Here is a 17,943-nt window from a genome sequence, read left to right on the forward strand (position 1 = left end):
ATCTAACTTTTTACTTGAGCATCTAGCAACTCCTAAATACCTTAGTTATACTTACTTGAGTATTAAGACATCCCACATATTAAGTATTTGGGTATTTAGTACCCAAATTGGTACTTAAGGTGGAAAGGTACATAAGTATACCCATCACTGGTATTAACCAAATAAAATCTTTATTTGCATGATCAAGCAATTCCCTACATAGCAATAAAAAGCAGTTAAATTCCATTTTACAAACCATATCAGTCACAACTCGATAAAGCTTATTTTTTTATTAAATTTCTGTGTATTCTTAAGGAAGTAAGTGAGGCGTCTAAAGCCACATTTCACGTGATCGTAAAACCTTTCAAGAAAATACATTATTTCAAAATTTAATCTGCATCCTTTTTCAGTCGTCCTTGAAAGAGAATTTGCTGAATTTTTCCTCAATATCGTTAACACGGCAGCGCACCTCTGGTGTTGGATCTTTTTGGAAATTCGCTAGATTTTCTTCAAAGACAGTCTTTACCAGTGTTAGATTTTTCATGTCTTTGGCATCGGTTAAACGCTTAATGAGCACTAATACAATATTGAGAGATTCCTTTTTGAGCCCGGTGTGTGGAAGTGCTGCATTAAAAATATAAATCAAATGTAAAGATATATGAAAATATATTATATATATATATATATATAATATATAGTATAAAATATATAATATAATATAAAATATATAATATAATATAAATAATATAATATAAATAATATAATATAATACATATATAATATAGAATTTAAAATATATAACATATATATATATGTATATATAAAAAAACTCAACACGAATTTCGTTTATAAGAAATCGAGTTGTACCTTCATCCTTGCTTTACACACCTGATGCATAAATAACCGCCGACAATACTTGATTGCAGATTTTCTCTACAATCGCATCGCGCGTCTCGCAATTGTCCATTTTCACCTTCTTCTCCTTGTTGCCCTCCAGCATGGGTGGTACGCTGTCGCTTGCAAATACGCCTAAACGCTCAACGAACTTACACAATGCGCCCAGGAGGCTCACCTGCACGGGACGCGTGCTGCTGCGCAAGCACAACAAGCAGCGTTCCACAAATAGCAACTGATACTTGTATTGCGTTTCGATGCCATTTTTCGGCCAAGACTTGCCCAGTGTCTCGCAAACCGTCTCCTTCAATTTATTGAAAATAGTCGCGCGCTTGTTGCGCTCATCGGCGGTTAAGCTCTTCTCACCAACCACTTCACTATCATCTTTGCGCAATTCCTTCTCTTCGAGTAAGTACCAAGTCATATCGTAAACCTAATAAGTATTAAGTAAATAATTTAGTTGCGCGTTTGCTTTGTTACACTTTTCAAGCGCGTTGGCACTGATTTACCTCTTCAAAGCGATCCACTTCCAGCTCCTCCAGGATATCGCCCAACGCATGCAGCGCCAACGTACGATACTGTGGCTCCTCCTTGCGGCTCTCGCGCATGGCGGCATCCAAAATACGTACAGTGACTTCATGATGACGATCGAGCCCTTTGCACAATGCTGCTAAAGCCTGTAATAAACGCTCCTTACCCTTGAAAGTGCGACCTTGCAACTCGCTGAGCAGCAAATTGATTAAACGTAGACGATCCGATTCCTCGATGGTGCCGCTAAGTCTCATGGCAATCGTGTGTATGGCATTACCTGCCTGTGTCTTACGCAGCCAGCTGGCTTCGTCCAGCGACTTCTCCAATTTCGGTATGATCACGTGCAAATTCATGCGTATGCCAGCATCGCCTGGACTCACCTCGTTCCACAATTCCTTCCACAGCTCAATATTCGACTTGTTCTCATCGTTGGCTTCCTCGTGCTTGGCAAAGAATACCAGTGGCAATACATCATCTAAGTAGTCTTTTAACAAGTCATTATGGCGCTTATTAATTGCCTGTATGGTGATTGCGACGGAGCGATTTGAAGAATTTTCCATATATAGCTCATCGAGTTTGACAAACAAGTTTTTAATTGACTTTTCCTGTGTAAGAGTTTAAATGTATTAAGTTTTAAAACTTCAGCACTTTATCCAGGGTAAATCACCTTTGCAATGCCCACCAAATGACCCACTGCGTTTGCGTAATATTTGCGCACGGTGGCATTATGATCTTTTAAGCCCACAAAACAAGCGGCGAGGTACTTACCCACAAGCGGCGACATTTCTTTACCAACACGTATGCTTATCTGCATGATTTTGAATGAATAAAAATAAATTTAAAATAAAAATGAAAATTTCGTTAATAGTTGCAATTAAAACAAATTCAAATCTACAATTAACGTACCAAGCAGACGAAATGGGCGCACGCTATCTTGGTGCCTAGAATAATATTCGTTTTAATCAACTCTAAGACGCTAGGGGTCATCTCTTCAAGCACTTTGTAGTCTATATAGCGCATGCACTGCGTAGAATGGAAAACATTTCGTTACATTTTTTTTCGTTATTATTCTCCAGCATTCCTACCTTTGATATCGATTCCATTGTGTGATGCGACTTCGCGGCCTCAGCGCGCACTGTGTCGACAGCCTCTTGCGCCTCATTATCGGCACCTAAACGCGTTGACAAATACGATAGCTTAGAGCTCTCCACCTCGCCAGTAGCTTTCAGTAGACATGGTATAAGCAAGGGTAGATGTGGCTCAAGTAAGGAGCCTGATGAGTCAATCATTTCGGAAATCGTGCGAATACTGACTTTACGTATATCCGCAACGGTATGTGTAACACCAGTTTGTAGTAGCAAAGGTAAAATGGAAGAGGCTACAGCCAGACCAGATTTACCGTGATCTGATGAAGCAGCCGAAACGCAAAGCTAGAGTAGATATAAGTAGATAAATAGCAATCCTTCCAATGGAATAAAACAAACATTCGAAAAGCATACCTTGCTCAAAAACATAACAGACCCTTGTGCTGCCAAACGTGTGCCTTCGTGTATGTCATCCATCACACGAAATAGTTGCGCCCAAAGTTCACGCAGTTCAGGTTCGGGTATTTCATCTACAATTAAGTACAAGCATATTTTTTAAATCTTACTAATGCAATATTCAATCTCCCAACAAGTTACTCACCCACATCCATAGCTGTTACGCCACTTTTATCCCCCTCATTTGTATTTTTGTTCTGCCTTATAGCATCCAGCTTCTTTTCATCGCTGCGTAAACGCAAACCATTCGGCCGTTTCAGCAAATCTCGCACGGCTAAGCAGCAAGCGATGCGCACACGCCACTCGGTGAATGTTAAATTGTCGAGAATTTCTTTTAAAATTTCCCAGTAATACTTTTCTACCGCCTCTTTTGGATCGCTAACCACCGAGTCCCAAATCGAAATCATTGAGTTTTGTATTTTCGGCGTTGGATCGTATTTGTAGCGATATAAGCGCGGTATTATCTTGCCCAAGTATGGCTGCATTTTAGCTTTGGAATCGGCGCTTATCGATTTCAAACCGAATGCAGCACCTAATTTGCTGGTCCAAGCGGCATTATGATTAGCCAACTGCATGAATTGGTATACCATTTCCGGTTGATTGAGATCGGAGGCGAGTGAGCAGAGTTCTTTGTAAGTGGTAATGTTGCCACTGAAGAGAGGTAGTACAAAAGTTGTATTTAATTAAGAAATTTTCGATTTTATCTTTTACGCGAACTTACCCAGTAGGCGTTTTGCCCAACATGCCCTCGGCGAAAAGCTCTGTATCTTCACTGACTTTATTGACTTGTCTTTTACCACCGATTAGCTGATCCAAGAGTGAATTGGCCAAATCATTTTGGCTATTGGGGTCAGATAGTGAGTAGACCAGTCCCAAGCCGCGCGATGCAACATCTTGCACAAATTCTATACACGACAAAAATTAATATTGAAAGATACGTATTGCAGCTCAAAGACGAATTTTTGAACATACCGCTGTCATCGGAGAGCAGTTCAGTGAACGCGAATTGCAGTATTTCTTTATTTTTGAGCACAGCAGGACGGTGACTACAGTTTTTGATCAAAGCTAGCAACCAAACTGAAGTGGCCTATCAGAAAGAGAAAAAAAAATCAATTAAAGTTTTGGAGTAACTTTAATTTAAGAATTTAAGTATATTTTTAGTCAGCATATTAAAGGAGTTTATGCAATGTTCCTAATCGAAATATTTCTAAATCCAAATCGTATGGGAGAAAAAGTCTAAGAAGGCTTTCTTTTTTGTTGCCATTGTAGCGTCTCAACTGGTAGCTTAACAGCCGAAATATAGAGATGATTTTTACTTGGTCAGCAGAACTAATGTGTTTGTCCTTAATATCGTTTTGTGGCCCCATCTAGTTTGCTGTTATTGTTGTAGCGGCACTACAAATCCCCGCATATTTAGGTTCATCCTTCAATCATTGTCGTAAAGCTCTACAAACGGTAGGCTAAAGAAACGGTTTGTTTCGAGCGGGTCGGACCAAAGGGAGAGGGGTGTTAGTTCTGGGGGATTGAGCTGGAATGCGAAGAGGTGGTTGGTGTCGTGCGGGGAGCCTCTACATTCCGGACTCTCATTACGGACTTTGGGGCGAGTTTGGACAGGTAGCTGTTCAAATATCCAGATCGTAACTGTGCCAGAGTAACGCGGATCCCTCTTGGAAGTTGAAGCTCCATGTCTGCTACAGGTGGTGATTGGGTTACGATCACGGTATTTATAGGTCGGGAGGCATGGTAGGTGGTTATCGACTCCCGATGAATTCCGTTGATAACTCGTCGGGTCCAGTGGTTGGTCAATGTATGTCTGGATCGCGTCCATGTATTCGAATAGCAAAGGTCTGTTGGGGTACTGACGTCTATGACATCCCACCAGAAACTGCTTGCTGGCCATTTTGTTATGCTCCCTTAAGGGAAGCATTTGGGCATCGCTGTGCAGGTGGTGCTCAGGCGACACCAAGAGACATCCTGTCGCTGTTCGGAGTGTGCGTTCTGATAAGTCTGTAGCATCGTCCACTGCGTCAAATTTGTCCCTGGCGATTAAACAGGTGCAGCATAGTTCCGAAACGGCCGGCCAACTCCCTTGTATGTTGCCAGCAGCAATGTTCTTAGTCTTTGTCCCAAGTGCTGCTGGCGAGAGACTTGAAGACCCCAAAAGAGTAGACAACTAGTTTTATATGCGCGGAGAAGGAGAAGAGGCTATCAAAGGTAACCCCTAATATTTTCGGGTTGTTCACCGTCGGCCTTGGTGTGCCATCGGCGTGAATGTCTAATTGAAGGCTGACCTACTTCGTTCAGTTGTTGAAGAGGGTTTCCGTTGATTTCGTAGCGGTGAGTGTAAGGGTCTTTGCAGTGAAGAAGCGAGAATGTTTGCAGAGATAGCCGTTTACTTTTGAACAGAGGCCATTAATTCCATTCCCAGACGCCAATATCGTGCAGTCGTCAGCGTATGAGATCAGGGAAACTCCCTCCGGTGGCTGAGCGAGCTTCGAAATGTAGAAGTTAAACAGTAAGGGGGAGAGGACACCATCCTGTGGAACGTCTTGTTTAATTCTTCCATCCTTTCCTAAATCGGCTAGTTATAAATCGTTGTCGTCAAGCTAAACCAGCGGGGTTTAAGTGCGCAGGTGAAGATGTGGTTGGTATCGTGACAGGAGTTTTAACAAGCAGGACATATGTATGTTTTTTATGTTGCGGTCGAGTCTGGATAAATGCGAGTTATTTCGACTGCAGTATCCAGACCATTGAGCCAGAGTTACAGACGATATCCTGCGGCTGCTGGAGCTTTCGTATGCCATGGGTAGCGGTTTAAGTGCGATGACCGAATTCACGGGGAATGTGCTTGTACAACTCCGGACCCAGTGGTTGTGCGATGTAGATCAGCTTGTCAGCCATAAGGTCATGGAAATGCCATTTATTGAGAAGGAGAGCAAGCAGTCAAATGTAACTCCAAAATTTTCAAGTTATTAACCGGCGGTATTTTTGTATTTTCGATGCGGATGCCTAATTGAAAATTAACCGTTTTCGTCCAAAACGGGATGCCTTTGATTTTATGGGGTAGAGGGTTACGCTTCGTGCAGTGAAGAAGGGAAAGAGATCGGCGAGATAGCCGTTTACATTCTAACGGCAGCCAATATCAGCAATCGTTAGCATAGGAAATCAGTGAAACTCCCTCTGGTGGTTGGTGTCGAGAGCATTGAGATCAAACCTTGTTGTACCACCTTTTTAATTATTCTTGGCACCGTTTTAGCCCATTTGGGAGAGAGGATGTCTCAGCGTTCACCAGTAGCGTGGGGATGGCAAATGGTTTTGAATGCTTTCCGCAAGTTCAACACTACTAGGACAGTTCTCTCACAGGGCCAATTTTTTAAGAACGGGACTTACTTGAGAGCTTATGACATTAAAAGCTTCAAGTATTTTCACTACTACCAGACGATAAGACTCTCCTTTTTTGCCCACTTTACCGAGTTTCAGTAGTGTAACCACTCTCAAAACATTACCCTGTCATGAATGAGACAGTCGGACAGCCTTTTGTAAGTTATTCTAACCCTGCTAACCCCATTGTTTTGGAACCAATACCCATAGCCCGTAGTTGTTGAAGAGGATACTTAAAGCTCTGAACACAGCGAAAACGACATCGCCGTGCGATATGATATTAAGGTTTTATCTACATAATCTAAACGCTTTTCGACGGCGACATGAATTTTTCAAACGCGGCAGCGACATCATTAATTTGTTTGAGTTTCACATAAAAGAAGAGGAAAAATCTTTTCTGTCGCTAGAAAAATAGAAATAGATATAATCTGGCTAGTCGCGGCAAAATACATAATTATCTACATGTGTACATAAGAGTACGTGTTAAAAAAATTTGACAGCTGTGGTCCGCAAAGACCACAGAGTCGGATAGTCCCTCAATCATTATCGCCAAGATTAACTAGCCGCAAAATCAAAATTGGTCTGTTTTGGCGGGGAACGGACCAGAGGGAGAGGGGTATTAGTTGAATTGGGTTGATCAGGCATGTGAAGAGATGGGCTGACTTCCAAAACGTCAATTGCATTGCATACGTACAAAGTTTAATGTTCCATAACGCCGAACTACAATTGGTTGACAATGTATACTTTTCCAAAACCCATCCGAAAAGTTATCGAACCGCATCGCTAGCGCAATCAGCGCATCAGAAACAAAGTTGATGCTTCGTTTGTTATTGGTTACCATTGGTGTTTTAAAAATGCAAAATTCCGAAATGGTGATTATTGTTATATTAAATATTCCAAATATGCAATGTATATGGTTGCAATGTTTCGCTACTCTGCATATGCAAAGAGTTTAAATACCGCAGTAGAACAGTATCCAAACATTGTATTGGTACGTTTTGGAAGTCAGCCATGGTTGGCGTTAAGAAGGGAACCTTCACATGCCGGATATTCATAAGGTAGTCGTGGTCTAGTCTATGATATCCAGACCGCAATTTAGCCAGAGTAACACGTGCCTATCTTGGCAGCCGAATTTCTTCCTCTGCAATCGGTGAGGATTGAATTCCGATGACGGCATTTACGGGACGTGAGTTGGTGTATTGCTTTATACAGCGCCGGGTCCATTGATTGAGGTACATACAGAGTTATGGACCTCGTCCTTTAGCTGGTAGAGATGCCTTTTGACGTGCACAGGTCACTTTTGAGCACAGCGCATCAATTCCACTCTTTTTTTATTTATTGGTGCAGTAACCACCATCTTTCCGGCTAGTTGGGCGGTTTCAAAACAGCACGCCACTCGTTTCTCTGTCAAGTGATACCGAGTCCTTCTTCCCTGTTACCAGCATCGCGATCCCCGTTGAATACTTTCAGAGCTGAAGCATTTTTGTCCATTCGCACGACAGGACCAAGTCAGAGTAGCCGCTGTACTTTAGTTCGCTGCACTATGTCCATGTCATGCAAAGCTCATACAGCTTATCGTTCCATCGTCTGCGGTACTCGACTTCGCCAACGCGCAAGGCCCGAAAATCTTTCTCTCGAAAACTCCAGAGATGCCTCATCAGATGTTTTCATTGTCCATGCCTCCGCGCCATACATTAGCACGGCCATGACGAGCGACTTATAGAGTGTGGTTTCTATACGAGAGGACTTTACTTCTCAATTGCCTACTCAGTCCAAAATCGCCCGTATTTTAATAAAACAAATAATTATTAGTGTATTAAGCACACGGTTAAAAATTTCGGTTTTAATTTTAAACTTTTTGGANAAAAAAAAAACAATCTTAAATTTCATGCTCCGTCTGGTTGGGATTGAACCCGGACAGCCTTGGTAGCAACCAATTGTATCAAGCATCTTTGCACACTCAGCTACAGCCACGCATGTAAATGTGCTTTCATATGTTGAGTTTGAATCAACACCACAATTCGCTGTGCGAACATAATCTATTTCGGTTTAGATTTTAAACCAAATTTTCTATATATGAAACCTAGAAACTAGAATTAAAACATTTTGGTTTGATTTTTAAACCACGAACTTATATGCAACAGAAACCTAAGGCATAAAAAAATATATAAACACCATGGTTTTTGATTTTTTACAAAACAGGTTCTATATAAAAATTAAAGGAAATTTTCTGTTTTTATTTAAATAAAGTATTCAATTACTAATTAGTTTTTTTTTGTTTAAAATACTTTTTATAAGAAAAATTATAAAATTAGTATTTCTTCCTTGTAAGAGTTTTTATAAAATTTTTATATACGAAGTATACAAATATGCATATCAGTAGAAAGGAGGTTTAATCATCTTCACAACGGTAGCAATTGTTTAAAAATCGGTTGGTAATTTTTTTGTTTAAAATATTTTTCTTTATAAAAAAGGTATTTTTTAATTTAAATGTGTTTTTTCTAAGGAGGTTTAAACACCTTTACGATATAAATTTTTTTTAAATCAGTTCAAAATTGTTTGCAATATAAAGAATTTAATTTTTCGAACACCTGCACTTTGACCCGTTATAGCACCTGTAATATAAGTTTGCACAAAAAAAGTTATATACCATTTAAATAAGAGCTTAGTCCTCAGTCTATATTTTTAGGTTTTTAGTTATTTACATGCAATAATTAAATATAATTTTTTACCAAAGGCCCTATTTCGAACCTCGAAGGCCCATATCTCTATTTCGGAGGCTAACTTCGAAAAAACGGAGAAATCCCTTTTTTAGCTATGACTCAATCTCTTAAAAAAAATGGTTTGGTCCAATACCCAGAAAAAAGTTTATTTTGACTACAGTATTATCTATAAAGTCGATGCCGTCGACATATGTATGCCAGCAATTGTGCGTTCATGTAAAGTATTGCGCCTGAGCGGTTTAGATTAAAGAAATCACACAAAAGGGAGTATCCCTTTCTGAAACCTCCCTTCGTTTCACTCGGCGCGGAGAGTAGGGTTGCCAGCCGTACCCCATTAGGGGGGCATATCCCATTTTGGCTTTTTGTCCCCCCTTGCTACGGAAGGTTGCGTAGGTCCCCCATTTTTACCCGAAATCGCCTCACATTTCTCTTAAAGCGTGTTTGTCTTGTACAGACGATTAGTGGAATAAAAGTTGAATGAAAAGTATGATTTTTATTTGAAAATATTCGTATGCCATATTTAAGGCTAAATATGTATACATACATAAATATGTATATGTACATATATTTTCTGTGTAAATACACTGGCGATGAACACTGAGTGAATAGTGATTTTTTCAAATATCTACAATGTATTTCAAGCTAATTGTTTTGTTAATTTTTATGCAAATAATATTTATGCTTTAAACAAAACCAAATACATGCATCAATCAAACTTGCAAACTTAATACAAATTTTAGAAAAATGCAACAAATTTCCATCAAAATTTTAAAAAGTTTACATGCCCCATGAAATTTTAGCAAAATTAGTGCAAGTTTTAAACAGCGCTTTTTTCATATAAGAAGTGGAATTTATAAAAATTGGTGTGGATTTAAAATTTTTTTTTGCAAACGTTCTTGAGCATTTTCTTCAAATTCATCTTTGCATGGAAAAAACCATCGGCAAAGAAGTATCAAAGATCTATGCGGTTTCTATCCACATAAAACTTTAGCCATGTGACTGCATATCCACGAATTCAGAATAAAAATGCCAAGCTTTGTTTGAAAATTTGTTGCATTTTGATAGAGTTCGTATTAAGTTTGAAACTTTGAATTAATTTTATGTTTTTGGCTAAAGCATGAAAAATATTTGTAATTGAATGATATAGAATTTTTATTTTCGAACGGTTTTGTTGTTCCATACGCGAATAAATACATTTTTTGTTGAATGCATTTAGCTTTGCTTGTCCCCCAAAAGATACCCTTTTTTCTTTCTCAGTTGTACCCTAAATCCCCCAATTTGTCGGCATTTAAGGTCTGGCAACCCTAGCGGAGAGATGCTTCCCAATTCTGGCGGAGGTATTGCTCAACGTCATTTTACACAGCCGTATTAGTTTCGCGGGTATACCAAATTCAAAAATTGCGGAACAAAGACAACTTATTTTGGTACTGCCGAAAGCGGCTTTGAAATCGATAAATAGATAGTATGTGCCGCGAGTCTTCTTCAAGATTTGTCGTATTGTTTATACCTGATCTATGACGGGTTTGCCAGGTCTAAAGACGCACTGATAAGGCCCAGTCAGTTTGTTGATGGTGAGCTTAAGTCTTTCACACAATACGCTCGACGAGATCTTGTAAACTATGCTTAGAAAGCTGCATGCGCTCATTTGACCATATTCTGCATAGGAGTTGATACATGTACCTTATCAGCTGCTCGCCGCCATTCTTGAAAAGCTCAGTTGGCTTCGTAACTTGTACCTCGTAATCGAAATCGACTCCATCGTCATCGAATGGGGCTCGGGTTCGTTTAGTGGTTGTGGGAGCTTCGAGAGGTAAAGATTAAACAGAAACGCAAATAACAACTACCCTAACAAATTTTTCTAGGGTTTGGGTGTTGATCTCTGAAGATGACTTGACAAATATCGACTACTAAAATAATTCACGGACCACCGTTTGTGACCCTGTGGGTGAGAGACCGCAATGCCTTCTAGTAGCGTGGTCTGTAGTCTCACATGGGCGGTTGCGGTTAAGGCCAGAAGTTATTTGAGTACTTATGGCGATACGAAGGTGATAGCGATTTGCAGTTTGTGGAGATCATGCTCATAAGACTTCGGTTTTGTAGCAAGCTTTCCTAACTGAAGCAATACGCACTGAGTTTTGACAATTTGTGCAGCATTCTGATCTGTCCACCGAAAAATGCTTTCGGCTAAAATAACTCGTGTATCTATTAGGCACCGATGTGCCGCCATCGCCGGATGATATTTCCTGTCCTCAGGATCGACCAAAGCTTGCTCATAACAGAAGCCAAGTTGCAAGTCTTCAGATGTTCATCACACTTCTTCCGCTCACTGATTTTGGGATCCCCGGGATCGACCTGGCGCAGGTAGGCACGCGCCAGCTATTGTTAGGTCAGGCGAGCTGCCGCCGCTACCCATATTCTTGGTGGGATCGTTGTTGTTGTTGTTTTTGTAGCGGCTACAACAACCCCGCCCAGACCGGTTAGTCCCTTACTCTTTGCCGTCAAGCTCTACTAGCGGTAGCCCCAGGAAGCGTGCAGCCTCGATGGGGTCTGTTCATAGGGACTGGGGCGTCAGTAGGGTGGGGTTCAGTGGGCATGCGAAGAGATGGTTTGAGTCATGGGGCGTCTCTCCGCATGCCGGGCATTCGTTTAGCATACCTTCATTTATTCTGCTCAGGTATGAATTTAATCTGCTGCACTAATCAGAGCGCAGTTGGGCTATTGTGGTTCGAGTCTCCCGAGGCAGATGAAGCTCTGTCTCGTCGACGTCTGGTGGTTGTGTGCCCAGAATGGCATTCACAGTCGAGAGTCTATATAACTTAAGACTGCCTCTCTGCGAATGCCGTTCAAGGCCTGTTGATATGCTGCCGAGTCCAGAGGTTGTCTGATGAGCCTCTGGACGTCGTTCGTCAGTTCGTAGAGATGCCTCCTGACGTGCCTGTGCGAGGGCTCTTCTGCAAGCAGTTGTCTATTTGGGTGACCACGTCTGTGGCTCCCAACTAGGAACCGCTTGCAGAGCATTGTGTTATGCTCCTTAATGGGGAGCATATGGGCCTTGTCGTGCAGGTGATGTTGCACGGAAGAAGCGAGAAAGCTCAGCGAGATAACCGTTTACTTTCGAGCACAAGTCATCAATTCCATTCCCACACGTCATGATCGAGTAATCGTCAGCATAAGAGTCAATCGAGACTCGCTCTGGTGGTTGAGAGATCTTTGAAATGTAAAAGTTATTCAGTAGTGGGGAAAAAACACCACCCTGTGGAACCCCCTATTTTATTTTCCTAAATAATCAGATAATTCGTTTGAGTCTCTGTGGGAGAGAGGAGGCCGCTATGTCTTCTAACAGCATTGAATGTCTGACAGTGTCGAACGCCTTAGACAGGTGAAGCGCTACTAGAATCGCTATCTCACAGGGGCGGTTTCAGTTATCTGGGTATTTATGGCGTTAAGTATTGTTGTTGTGCTGTCCACTTTATGGAACCCATGCTGATACCTCGCTGGGGTCAGGTGGTTTTCATAGTGCGGGAGTAGAAGGGCCTCTAGTGTCTTGGCTACCCGGGAAAGGAGTTATCGCGCGATACGACTCTCCTTTGTTTGTTGTTGTTGTTGTTGTAGCAGCATACAAGTTCCCCAAAGGGTTTTTGGGGAATGTTGCTGGAGTGACAGTACTTGGCCAGATATAAATCTGGGTCGTTCCGGTTACGTAGACCCGACTGTCGTGGGAACGCGGTCGCTCTTTTGTTGGTCGTTTTCCCCGGTTTAAGCAGTGGCACTACCCTCCCCATTTTCCAGATGTCTGGTATGATGGGAGTGGCCATTGACAGGTTGAGGACCTTGGTTAAATAGTCCACTCCCACAGTATTAAAATTTTTCAGCATCAACATGCAAATTTTGTCGGATCCAACGGCTTTGGGGGCTTTCGCCTTGCCGGTGGTTACCCTTACCTCACCGCTGGAGAAAACAAGAGGCGCACTAGGTGTTGGCAGTTTGTGCAGCCTTCTGGTCACTCGACATTTGGTTTTATCCACCGGAGGATACAGCTTGAACTGTCGGCTAAAATAGCTCGCGCATCGCTCCGGGTCCAACGAAGCGTTGTCGCGAAAATTTATTTCGTCGGGATCGTCATCATTTATGGTGCAGAATATCGAATCGTCCATCTGTTCTAGCAAAAGGATTCCACTAATATTAAATATTTCGACCTCGACATTGCCTGACTGGATAGCTATGTTCTGGCAGTCCAGGATGGTATGCCTGTGGTGTCTTCCTAAATGATATAATACTGCACAATGTGGGCTAGGTTGAACAACAGACATCCACCTTTATCTCACTCGCGACATTTACAGAGGCCTTTATAGGCGGCGTTATTCAAAAGTGTGTAGTTATTGTACTTTTATAATAAGTTCATGTCGTCTATCTGCTCGGCCGGCTGTCGTGGGAATGCTGACTTACTGATGGATGGTTATGAAATGCACTTCAACGCTTGTTTTTTTGCGACTCCCTCACATTTTTATCATAAAACCACTGGATTTTATTATTCACTCCAAAAACTCACCTGTCTCGAGTGCACATTTGGCTCTGGCACCAAACGCACCAGCGACATCATAAACTTCTCAAACATTTCATCATTACAATAGGGATTATTTGTATGCTCGGTGGCAATATCATCACTGGTATTAACGTCATAACCATTAAGCGTAGCAACCATAGCTTCTGAGATAGCTATATTCAAAGCAACGTCCTTTTGTGTTTTAACAATGGACAAAAACTTGTCCAAATTTCGTTGTGTAAAGAATTCGCCATCACCAATAGCCAAGTAGCCAAGACAACGTGCCGCATCTTCACGTACACGTGCGCGCACTGACACATTGCGCAGCAGAGTGTAGATGTCATGATATATTAAAAGCTTAGTGGAGGCTTTAGCAGCTGTCGAAAAATAAGTGTAAATGGGATGAAGTATGCACTAACTTATTACAAAAATGCTTTACTTACTCTCATATTCAATGTCATCATCATCGTCGTTTTTATCGCTAGACACAGGTATAAGAATTTCGACCTCAACATTTGGTATTATAGCCATTTTGCCAATCATCGATATACACTTAACTGCGGCAGCTACTAGCAACCACTGTGATTCGTGCATCATTTTCACTGCGGAAAGAGTAATGAGTGTAAAACGTAAATAAATCCATTTGAAGAAATTGCACGCATTTACCTATAATTTTCACAGTGTTAACAAAAACTTCCCATTCATTTAGTTGTTTGCCGGCTGCAGTTTTAGATTTGAGTGCAAGCTTACGGCTGAAAGCGTGGCCCAAAACCAGCATCCATCCATGTTTATTTTCCAATGATTTTTGCGGCAAATCTTTGAGACATTCACTAATCTAAAAAGGAAATAACTTGCGTCAAATAACATTGAACTTTAATTTATTGTATTTCTTTATGTACCTGCGCATCGAAATCATCGTTTTTACAGCCATAGGCCAAGAGTATTCCATACACCTGTGCCACATGGATACGCATTGTCTCAGAGACATCTTTTAAGGAATTTGCCAAAGGAGTGAGCAGATGCATGTGAGATTCGGTAAGTAAATCGGGCGCAACATTTAATAAATCATACAGGCAGAGCAGATTCACCTCGGCTATAAAAGAGAGCGTACGAAAACATTCATAAAAAACATGTGGCAATTTATGTTAATTGTTTAATAATATTTTCCAATATGTTTATATATTTCTTAACCCCATTTTCTGCCTCTTCCGTAAGTAACTCACTTCTTTTAGCTTCCACGCAGCGCTTTACAAACTGTACATACTGATGCAACTCATTTTGATCGCTTTGCTCATAGTTTTCTGAAATGTATGCCTTCAATTTCGTTGCTGCCCTTTCATCACCCGGTGCTGAACGCGCACCAGCTGAGTACCAAAGGCAGAGGCGCAAATAATCCAGTATCTGTGTAAAAAAATTGCTGGTAAGCATTCCTGATACTTGCGATTCAAAATTTACCTCTTCATAGACGGTCAGACTAAATGCCAATTTTATATTACCAATTGTAACGCAACCGTAATTCTTGTTCAAACGCCTTTCAGCCATTTGGCTGACATGTTGCATGATGGATTTGAAACTGGGTAATACGATTGGACGGCGTTCAGCTGAAAGTTGGTTAAAGTTGTCTTTTGGTTTCTCCACGTATTCAACAGAATAAATCAAATTATAGTCTACATGATCCTTCTTTGAAACACCATACAAATATGTGGTGACAGTGTCATGTAAGTGATTGCTGTAAAGGAAAGCTATAATTGTTTGAAATGTGATGCAATTTCATACTCCACATACCGCTCGCCGGCAATTAAAAGCAATAACAGTCTTGCTGGTGCATAGTATTCCGGATAACAAGTGGTTAAAAAAACACTAGTAGCATTTTGTACGATTTGTTGTTTCGATTCAACATTGTCCGAAAGCATAGCCAATAACAGGTGTTGTTGTCCACTCAATTGCACATTTTCTTCAAGATTTCCTTCCTCATCTGTTGCCGATTGTGACTTCCAAGTAAATGCGGGTGCCATGGCGACTAATGCATCACGTATGGATGACTGTATTTCCGCTGGTGAATTAGCCAAGTGATTGAAGAAAGCCAATACTACTTTTAAATCCTGGTTTACTACATCCGGACAGGTGCGTGATAGCTGTGCTAATGCCGATAGTGCTGCATTTTGTACATCAAATGGTTCCGTCGTCTCACGGCCACCCACTTTTATGAGGCCAGTGAGCAGCACTTTAGCTACTTTGGAAACAATGACAATAGGGCCGCTAGACAATGTAACAAGAAAATAAGAAAAGATATGTCAATCATTTTATTTTTATGTATATTAATAAATCATTACTAACTCTTTGATAAGGTTCTCTGCAAACTGTAAAGCCAAAACCTTGCATTTTTGATTCGTATTTTCGCCGAAGAGTCCTTCGAATATCACCTGTATACCCTTGGGCGTATTTATGCCCTTACCACGACATTTAATCAAATACTGAAGTAGTTTTTGCCGCACACGCGCACAACATGGTGTCGTCTTACGCTCAGCATCCTGAATATTATTGCCACAAAACAGAGTATAGAGTGGGGCAGTCACTTGTGGATCGGCAAAATCAATCGCGGTGCAAACTTTACTAAGCTCGGCTATGGCTGGCGTAGCTACGCTGAAGCGTGTATCCGACGACGCCAAAACTAGTAAAATAAATGATTCGACATCTTTGAAGAGTCCGGCGCATATTAGGCGCACTATGCCTTTTTTAATCTGGAAAATTACTCGTTAAAATTCAGTTTTTTTTTTTTTAATTTTTCTTCACCAACCTTTTCCAACTCTTCGGCTTTCCAATTGCATGTTACGGCGCGTTTAAAGGAATACGGGCTCATGCCAGGCGGCACGTCTTGATCTTGGGTAACACCATAAGGCAGAAGCAAGACATCTTGTACCAGTTGTAAAAAGTTTTTACGTATAGCTGGCTTATCGTTCAACTTTAGAACCTCGTTTACACGCGCTGGGTCGTCTGGTAACTTTATGTCACCTAGTATCGGCAGCACGAGCATGAAAAGCCTAAGAAAAAGTAAATACGATTTTATGATGCAATTTGACAAAGTATTATATACGATAGATATACACACTTTAGAGCAATTATAATGTACTCCATCCCACACTTACTTATCTCGATAATTTTCCAGCTTCTCCTCGCTAGCCAGCACCTTGGGCACCAGCGCACTTTGTTGTTCGATATTCAACCGTGGAAAGCCCATAGTAATGAAGATTATAGCGAAATTGAGCAAAAATGGGGAATTTCCAGAATTTGAGTATTGATCCAGCAAAGCTTCTACGGGTATTTGCACAAGTGGACGCGAAGTAACGCGTCTTTTAATATGCGTCAACACTTCAACAACCTACATATGTTAATATAAAAAGTTAGAACACCTTAAAATTATATGTATGATAGGAGATTATTGCATATAACCTTTGTTCGGACTGCATCGTGAGGCGAAGTAATCTTCAGTATTACCGGCGTTAGAAAACGTCCAACAATAGCCTCCAACTTATCATCGCTGTCGGCACAGCCCAAACGCAGGAGCACTCGTTCCAGTAATTCTGCAAAATAGCCAGGTAGATAAAATGATTATTCATTGAAAAGACTTTCCACTGGTGGTTGGTAAATTTATAAAATATTACAAATTAAATGAAAATTACTTACCAATTTCTTCAGCTGGTGTTGATGACATTTTTTTTATTCTATGCTTTCTGTTAATTTTCTTTGTCAGGCTATAATATTTTTTGTTTTGTTTTTTTGTTTAGACCTTTCCTGCTGTTTCTACTAGGGATGCCAGCTCTCTCAAGGCGGATTCACATATTTAAAAAGATCCGCCTATTTTCAATGGTAATCCCCGCAAACAATTTTTTTAATTATTGAAGACGCTTGATACCATTTTTTAATAAAAAAATATTCAATTAATATAAGTAATATCAGGAAACGGATTTATGACAGCCGCGTTTTTTTTTGTAAGAGATAGACCATAATAATAAGTACGAAATCGCCCCCATATCATATTCTTTCAAAATTTGAAGCCGTTCCCAGCAAAGTTCAAATTCCATCAAAATAGGGAAACTATCTTTGAGTTGGCATCCCGGTTAATTGGAATTAAAACTTCTTTGCGCTGAGCTGCCGTTCACAATAATGAACACGTTAAAAAAAAAGATAATAAATTATTAGCACTGTTAGGGTACGTACGAGTTCATGATAGTTCGTAACAATTGTTACAAGTCATCATCATTTGGCGCAATACAGTACAAGGCAAGCTGAACGTGAACTTTTTATTTTGACCAATATTTTCTTTATTACTTCACATTTGTTAATATGTTTA

General features: G+C 40.7%; 1 protein-coding gene across 1 annotated transcript; it reads right to left on the bottom strand.

The window, feature by feature from the left end:
- Window positions 1-220: 220 nt before the first annotated feature.
- Window positions 221-17,698, bottom strand: LOC108365429 (proteasome-associated protein ECM29 homolog). Its single transcript, XM_017619444.1, has 22 exons — window positions 17,277-17,698; window positions 17,043-17,173; window positions 16,739-16,971; window positions 16,390-16,633; window positions 15,930-16,333; window positions 15,378-15,851; window positions 15,048-15,321; window positions 14,816-14,993; window positions 14,492-14,685; window positions 14,259-14,427; window positions 14,036-14,194; window positions 13,599-13,969; window positions 3,918-4,032; window positions 3,667-3,850; window positions 3,091-3,596; window positions 2,904-3,019; window positions 2,490-2,834; window positions 2,311-2,427; window positions 2,072-2,212; window positions 1,383-2,009; window positions 868-1,306; window positions 221-603 (listed from the first exon to the last, which is right to left on the bottom strand). The coding sequence occupies exons 1-22, from the start codon at window positions 17,302-17,304 to the stop codon at window positions 386-388; spliced, it is 5,667 nt and encodes a 1,888-aa protein (XP_017474933.1). The 5' UTR covers window positions 17,305-17,698; the 3' UTR covers window positions 221-385.
- Between the last annotated feature and the right edge of the window lie 245 nt (window positions 17,699-17,943).

The sequence above is a fragment of the Rhagoletis zephyria genome, unplaced genomic scaffold (genome assembly GCF_001687245.7).
Source record: "Rhagoletis zephyria isolate East Lansing unplaced genomic scaffold, Rhagoletis_zephyria_1.1 Rzeph_scaffold_01866, whole genome shotgun sequence".
Taxonomy (NCBI): domain Eukaryota; kingdom Metazoa; phylum Arthropoda; class Insecta; order Diptera; family Tephritidae; genus Rhagoletis; species Rhagoletis zephyria.